The 8635-nt window shown below is 43.5% G+C and overlaps 1 protein-coding gene across 1 annotated transcript in view; it reads right to left on the reverse strand.

The window, feature by feature from the left end:
- LOC119426807 (vasoactive intestinal polypeptide receptor 2-like) overlaps positions 1-8068 on the reverse strand; it is a 41677-nt gene extending 33609 nt beyond the window's left edge. Inside the window, exons 1-2 of the mRNA XM_037694388.1 lie at positions 7956-8068; positions 978-1080 (exon numbers count right to left, since the gene is read on the reverse strand). Coding sequence (XP_037550316.1) covers positions 978-1080; positions 7956-8015 — 163 coding nt within the window. The 5' untranslated portion in view covers positions 8016-8068. The remainder of the gene's footprint in view (positions 1-977; positions 1081-7955) is intronic.
- Positions 8069-8635: the final 567 nt, after the last annotated feature.

The raw sequence follows: 8635 nt of genomic DNA on the forward strand, positions 1-8635 counted from the left end.
ATATAGAATAACATACAGGGTACAAATATAGTAACATACAGGGTACATATAAAGTAACATACAAGGTACATTTAGAGTAACATACAGGGTCCATTTAGAGTAACATACAGGGTCCATTTAGAGTAACACACAGGGTACATATTGGGTAACATACAGGATACATTATAGAATAACATACGGGGTACATATAGAGTAATATCCAGGGTACATATTGAGTAACATATGGGGTACATATGTGAATCTTGCTGTATCATTAAGTGATTTTTATCATCAGGCCCTCTCACCCATGTAATCATGTGCCTTCTGTGATGCTAATATACACCTGAGGAACTTCAAGACTTTGCAAAAACCAACCAGGGCTCTGCCTGATTTTTTTTTACATCATAGCAAGCTTGTCATCTTTTTTTACATACATTATTTTTAATACAAATATTCATTAACCTAATACCTAAAAGGTGTTAAATACTGATAAAAATGTAACTGATGTAGAAAAACTGTCAAATATCTGGTTTTATAAACAGGATCTCATATCAGCTTGTCACTTAAGATTAAGCACGTTCGTGTGGACTGAGTGTGAGAATAAAATGAAACACATGGTGCAAGCTGCTGAGTTCAGATAAAACCCTTTATCTTCACCGAGGTGAAACCTTCAAACCTTGCACAACATCCAGAACAGCTCCGTGCTCTCATGTAGCTTTACCCATGAATCTCTGCTGCTCATAACTCACACACATGCAAATATTTTAGTGCTTTGTGTATTTTTGGTGCTGTGTTTTCAGACAGATATTAGGCTGAAGTGGGCTGTAGTAGAGGCTAGAGTCATTTACCACACGGCTGAGATTGCACAGGATGTTTTTATCTTCAGTAGGTTTGAGTAACAATATCACTGTCACTTCTTAAGTTGATGTAAAACTCTGGCATGAAGGCGTCCCTGGAAAGAATTTTAATGCTCAGTTTATGTCACAGATTAGCCGTACCTGTCTTATTCAGTGTCTTCTGTTGCTGGAGTTGAGTTTCACACTCGGCTCGAGCTCTCTCCATCTCCCAGTAGAGCCGGCAGTGGGGAAACCTTCCATTAACCTGTCAGAGTGACAGGAGATAAATATTATAAACATGAACAAACGTGACACGTAAAGATTAAAGCTGCGTTCAGGCTGCAGAGTTTATGTTTCTGCTCACCGTGCTGCTCAGACAGTCCCTGTGAACTCATTCTGGTGCTTAGTTTTATAGTTTTGACAACGAAAAGATGAATGTCTTCTGTGTGGGTCGCTCCTCAGCTGAACAAAATCATTCTGAGCATTTATAGATGACAAATAGAGGCATCAAATCAAGTCCACATGTTTCCTCATTCAAGCACTTAACAGTTTAAAGTTGCAACAAAAATAAATAAAAAAACGACGAAAGTTTCTTTAAGTCTTTAAAAGTTTTCGGATTAGTTTAATGCTGCAGAAAACTTTACTTTTGCTCTGTTTCTTGTGGTTTTAGGGAGTTTTATTGTGGTGAACGTCAGGCAGGAATTTCAGCTCGAAGCTGTTTTGTGATTTTTCTGGCAGGTTTACTGAGAACAAAAAGTTAAGATGTTCTTACTTTGGAGAACAAGTTCTAAGAAAAGGACTTGATAAAATGTCTGCCTTACCTCTATCATTGTCTAAATTTAAGGTTGCTTTGATAAAAGGGATAGTTTTGTTTTTTGTGTGTAGCACGCTGATACAAATCAATTTTACCTCTCAGCATTGCACGTCATGATGCTTTAAAGTTTATAGATAATTAAATTTAAATCTATGGGATGCTATGCAACATGCTGTATGTTCAGACGACTGTCTCCACGTGCCATCAATAACAGAAAGAACGACAGTTTTAAAGTCAGCACTTTGTTTTATTTTGAAGAAGGATTGTTATGTATAGTTAGTCAGCATCTTACCTGCAGCAGAAAGCAGTGAAAGGGATCTCAATTCGGAGAATCAGAGAGAGATTTTCAAGGAGTGGAGTTAAACACTAACTCACAGAGGAACTTTTCAAAAGCAGTTTCAGATAAAACTCAAAGGCCTCGCAGCGCTTTGACTGACTCTTACTGCAGATCACTCATTTTTACATCTTCTCACTTCATCAGACAGTTTTACTTTTACTTTGCGGCTATTTTAGCTATTTTATTTTATTTGCGTTGCCACACTAACTGCAGCAGTAAGGCCACTAACATAATTCATCCCTTCATTTAACCTGACTCGTACAAATCCTATCTTCTGCTGATTAAATTGGGGGTTCCGCAGGGGTCCATCCTGGGTCCCCTCCTATTCTCTTTATACCTGCTGCCACTTGGTGCTATTTTCCGGAAACAAAACATGCCCTTTCACTTCTACGCCAATGACAATGACGTCAAATTAACTTCCCCCTAAGACACAATGGTACATGCTCTATTCAACCGCTGCTCAACTGCCTGGCTGACATCAGGGACTGGATGGCTTTAAACTTCTTAAGTTTCAATGAAAAGAAGTCTGAAGTCATGTTGTTCCCTCCCAACGACACGATCACAAACCACTGCATCGACCTTTCCACTCTAACCCTGTCAGAAAAACAAAGAGTCACTAATCTGGGCGTGATAATGGACCCTTCCCTGAAGCTTAACAATCATGTAAACATAATTGTTAAATCATGCTTCTTCCAACTGAGGCGGCTGTCTAAACTGAAGCCCATATTGTCCAAAAATAACCTGGAGACAGTAATACATGTATTCATTACATCTAGGCTTGATTACTGCAATTCGCTCCTGTTTGGTATCAGTCAGACCTCCATTGCACAACTACAACTGGTCCAGAATGCAGCAGCCCGATTTTTAACCAGTACAGCCAAAAGAGCACATTACAACAGGTTTGGCCTCCCTGCACTGGTTACCGGTTCACCTTCAAATCCAGTTCAAATTACTCCTGTATGTCTACAAATCACTGAACAGTTTCGCGCCCCCCCATCTCTCTGATTTGCTACAACCGTATGTCCCTCCATGTTCCCTGAGGTCAGCGGACCAGTTGCTCCTCACAGTTCCAGGAACTCGTCTTAAGCACAGAGGTGACAGAGCCTTCTCTGTAGCAGGACCAAGACTTTGGAATGAGTTACCTCTGCTTGTCAGATCCAAATTTCAAATCCCGTTAAAAAACCCACTACTATTCAGTAGCTTTCAACACCAGATGATCTGTGTTTTGAACCTGTATGCTCCACACTGGTTTAGTCGTCATATTTATTATCTGCATCGTTTTTATGTCTATATTTTTGATTTACTTCATTTTGTATATTGCTTCATGTGTTACCTGTTGTTCTGTCTGTACGGCACTTTGGTTGGCCTTGTTACTGTTTTAAGTGCTCTATAAATAAAATGGTATGGTATGGTTATTTACTGCTTGTTGTTTTGAGTCTAAATGAGTCACTGTAGATTTGATGAGCACAGAACAGGAACAGTTTATTTAGGCCCTCTTCACACTGAACCATGACTCGCTACATTCTCTACGACCTGGTGGAACGTGGCTGGATCACAGCAAATTTGGAAAATCTTCTTTAGTGGGACGATAATCATGGCACTGTCATGTTCTCATCATTTCCTGCCCATTATCTGAGGTTAGACTGCAGAGGCATCAAGTCCAAGAGGGAAGCTGAGACATCCCTCTCCCCAGCTCCTCTCTCCTGGGGGATCCCAAGATGTTCCCAAGCCAGAGAGAAGACATAATCCCTCCAGCAGTGGATTCTGGCTCTGCCCTGAGGTCTACGATGTGTTTGGAAATCACCGTAGAGGGAGGCACGTTTTTAGATGCCTGAATCAACTCAGCCATCTCCTCCAGACTGACAGAGCTCCTCACCTGATCTCTGAGGCTGAGCTCTACAGCTGTGTAGGAGCTAGTTGTCTATTTTTTATTGTCTTTGAACTTAGTTTATTGGTTCATAAATTATCTTATTTTTAGGTTTGATTTTTAAATTATATTATTATTATTATTATTATTATTATTATATTGTGTGGACATCATGGGAAGTTCCCCTGGATTGGCAGACCGGGGTGGTGGTCCCCCTATTCAAAAAGGGGGACCGAAGAGTGTGTTTCAACTACAGGGGGATCACGCTCTCAAGCCTCCCTGGTAAGGTCTATATTCGGGGGTTCTGGAGAGGAGGGTCCGTTGGATAGTCGAACCTCGGATTAAGGAGGAGCAGTGCGGTTTTCGTCCTGGTCGTGGAACACTGGACCAGCTCTCAGCAGGGTCCTGGAGGGTGCGTGGGAGTTTGCCTAACCGGTCTACATGTGCTTTGTGGACTTGGAGAAGGCGTTCGATAGCATCCCTTGGGGAACCCTGTGGGGGGTACTCTGGGAGTATGGGGTACCGGGCCCTTTGATACGGGCTGTTAGGTCCCTGTATGACCGGTGTCAGAGCCTGGTCCGCATTGCCGGCAGTAAGTCGGGCTTGTTCCCAGTGAGAGTTGGACTCCGCCAAGGTTGCCCTTTGTCACCGATTCTGTTCATAACTTTTCTGGACAGAATTTCTAGGCGCAGCCAATGTGTTGAGGGGATCCGTTTTGGTGGCCTTAGGATTGCGTCTCTGCTTTTTGCAGATGATGTGGTCCTATTGGGTTCATCAGATCGTGATCTACAGCCTTCGCTGGAGCGGTTCGCAGCCGAATGCGACGCGGCCGGGATGAAGATCAGTTCCTCCAAATCCGAGGCCATGGTCTTGAGCTGGAAAAGGGTAGAGTGCCCTCTCCAGGTAAGGGAGGAGGTCCTACCCCAAGTGGAGGAGTTCAAGTATCTTGGGGTCTTGTTCACGAATGAGGGAAAAATGGAGCGTGAGATCAATAGGAGGATAGGTGCAGCGTCTGCAGTGAAGCGGGCGCTGTACAGGTCTGTCGTGGTGAAGAGAGAGCTGAGTCAAAAGGCGAAACTCTCAATTTACCGATCGATCTACGTTCCCACCCTCATCTATGGTCACGAGCTTTGGGTTGTGACCGAAAGAATGAGATCACGGATACAAGAGGCAGAAATGAGTTTTCTCAGCAGGGTGTCTGGGCTCTTCCTTAGAGATAGGGTGAGAAGCTCGATCATCCGGGAGGGACTCAGAGTAGAGCCGCTGCTTCTCCACGTCGAGAGGAGCCAGTTGAGGTGGCTCGGGCATCTGGTTAGGATGCCTTCTGGACGCCTCCCTGGTGAGGTGTTCCGGACATGTCCCACCTGGAAGAGGATTCCTGTGTATCAAATATTTGGTGTCAAGTTGGAATAAACCTGAAATAAACAGGATTTTTTTTGGACCTTTGTGTTAAACACAAACCCACGGAGCAACAAGGGACTAGCTGAGTAACATTCATCTTCAGTTAGATCTTCATTTTTTGTTTGTTGTTGGTTTTCATGGACAAATAGTCACCACAAACTGTTTGTATCTACGATCTCGTTCTACAGTCATGATCGAAGCCCCATGACCGTAGATCAGAACACCAACTTCTTCATCACGACAAACCTCATTACTGCAGAGGAGCCGAGTCAGCAGTTTATTTTCTGCTCCACCTCACCATCACGTGAACAAGACTCACACGCACTTAGACTCCACCGCTCGAGGCAGAGATCAATCCCTGACTCTGATGAAGTGCTCCATCAAAGCCTGTAGTTCTCATCAAATGGGGTTTTCCTGCTATTTTCCATTTCTTTGAGAAGATCTTGTTTTCGTGCACGCTCTATAAACCCGCCCTGTTTAGACTCTCATGCACGTCAGGATGCAGCTACAGGCGTCAGACCTGCTTTAGATTGGTTCCATAACCCTGTCCTGATCATGGTCGTAGCCTATAGATATGAGACCAGCATGGTTAGTCGTACTTCACCATCACTGGACCAACGGTATTCTACTTTATCACACACTGAGGTCCTAAGACCTGGACATGGTCCTGCAAAGATCCTCTAAGTCTGGACTTTCTTACACTGTACTGGGGCCAGTGAATCTGAAGGAGGTCTCTAACAAACCTATCAACGTGATCATTGTTTGGTTAGGGAACAAAGAAGAGCAACATCAGTTATCTTCTCGTGTGTGTGACAAAGAATAAAAACAGGTCCAAAGTTTGTCACTTGTTGTTTCACTCGATGAAAAGTGACTCGTGAATGAGCTCTGTTTAATGTTGCAGTTAGTTCTCAGGGAGACTCTCATTTTTAACACTGCTTTGATTGCAGTCTACCACAGGTAAGATACTGACTGCTTGGAACTACACCACACAGCATCATGTGTGTTTAACAGCTGCTACCACTTCATTCTGAATAATAAATACAGAAACAGTAGGTGGGCCAGAATCCAACACTAAAACCAAAGTTTTACATTTTTGTCTCCTGACCTTTTAGAGGAGGGACATGATGTTTGTTTGTATCTCTTGGTTTCTCTGAAGATTTATAAAATATCTCTTAAAAAGCAGTGCACAGATTTTATAAACTCTCAGAACATTTAAAGCTGATTATCTTTTAGAATAAAACCAATTTAAGATGGCTGCCACAGCTAATCACCAGAAAACAGTGACATTTACAGAGGTTGATGGAACATTTGGTGTGGTAGTAGCTGAGAGTCATTCACAACACACACTTTGAGCGCTAACCGGTAACGAGGTTTGACCCAACTGAGAGAAATGTCTCTTTTAGGAGCTCCTCAGCTCCGAGACTTCACACATGAAATATGGTTCAAAATTTAAACAGGTCACCAAAAGTTGGATTTTACTCGTCTGAACTGGCATTTAGATATCTAATGGTTTTACACCATCACAGTGTAAGTTGATTCTGGGTGGAGTTTGCATGTTAGTCAGTGCTGTGTGTTGTCATCATATATGTTCCCATGCATGCCTGAATTAGTTCTCTGCATTTAACCCATCACACCTGGGATGCACCAGGTGGAGCAGTGGGCAGCTACGTGAGCACCCGGGGAACAACTAAAATAGGTGTCTTGCTCAAGGACACCACGACATGTGGGCATGATGGAGAGTTGAACTTGCAACTTTCTGGTTCCAAGTCAGCTGCCCTACCTCTACCCCATCTCGGCCTTGTGTTCACTCTGTTTTCTCCGGGTGCTCCAGTTTCCTCCCACAGACCAAAAACATGCATGTTAGGCTGATTGGTAACTCTAAATTGTCTCTAGGTGTGAGTGAGAGAGTGAATGATTGTTTGTCTCGTGTGTCTCTATGTGTCCCTGTGATGGACTGGAGACCTGTCCAGGGTGTCCCCCACCTCTCACACAGTGACCGCTGGATATGGGCACCAGTGAATCCCGCAACCCAAAAAGGAAGAAGCGATGGATGTTCAACCAATGATGCAAAAGTTTTACACAGAAACCTTTGAGCTTCTAAACTTTATCATGAAGCACTTTGGTAACGGCTGCTGTTGGAAATGTGCTTTATAAATAAATGTAACCCAATGTAAATGTAATGTTTGTGTCTTATTTCACCCCGTGGTTCTGCTCTCACAGCTGCAGACTGAACAGAGCAAACGACCAAACAGTCAAATCCTTCAGTTAAATTTGAGCTCCACAATCTTTCCAAAACTGGGACTTTGGATTAATTTGAACTGGTCATAAATTCTCCGTTAAGCAGCAACATAAAAGTTTACACGTGTGCTGCTCACGGCTCAACAGTCTTTACGATGTGACCTGTGTGATTTGTTTTTGTCAGCAACTGTTTGTTTGAGGCTTACTTTTTAGTCTGCATTGCTGCCTGATGCTGTCAGGGAGTGAGAGACCTACTTGATGATGATGATGATGAATAATGAAACTGTTCTTTTTATTATGACATCATTTTCTCAGTTTGGATGATTTTAAAGTTATGTTGAGTTTTGAGCAGCTTGTTTCAAAATAATTTCTGAAACGCTCCAGTAGATTGTTGGAAGAACAAACTGAGTTTAATAAATGTCTCAGGAGAAGTGGGTTTAATCTGTTATTCCATGAGAATATGTAAGTCAAAGAGCAACTGACCGTGTGGATGAGGAGGATGAAGCCGAGCAGAAGCAGAGCGCGCAGGTGCGTAAAGGACATCACATCTGGTCCAGTGGTGGCAGAGCCCACCTGAGGAGCAGCGTGGACCTCACCTGGTGGCCATCCTGAGCGGGAAACAGCTGACGTGAAACACGACCAAACTTTCAGGCCAGTTGAGGATCCCAGTTCACCAAAGCTCTCCAAGATTTCTGCGCCTCGCTCGTCACCTTTACGCACGGAGCTTCAGCAGGACCAGAGCTTCCTTTAGAGAAACACGTGAACCCACGCGGGCCTGAGGAGTGGGTTTGGAAGAAACAAAACCCCAGAGAGGTTCAAACCTCACACAGCAAACAGACACGCGCGACTTGGATCCTGATCGGAGCTGCGCAGAGAGGAGACTGAACCCATGGGGCTCAATCTATGCAGCGCGTGCGCGTCTAGGGCAACCCAGGACCGTGCGCGCTCCAGCTGCAGCAGCCTGAGGCCAAAATCCAACAACGACCTCGTGTGGAAACATCTGGCTAAAACAGAAGAGTCACAGCTGGAGGAAGACTTCAGTCTTTTTGTCTTCAGATTAAATTTCTCTCAAAAACACAAAACCTGAAACTTTTATTTACTTGAAGTGATGAGAAAATAAAAAGTGCAGTCATTAATTAAAATCTTTTTATTTTGCTATCTGC

The sequence above is a fragment of the Nematolebias whitei genome, chromosome 20 (genome assembly GCF_014905685.2).
Source record: "Nematolebias whitei isolate Nwh7 chromosome 20, NemWhi1, whole genome shotgun sequence".
NCBI lineage: Eukaryota > Metazoa > Chordata > Actinopteri > Cyprinodontiformes > Rivulidae > Nematolebias > Nematolebias whitei.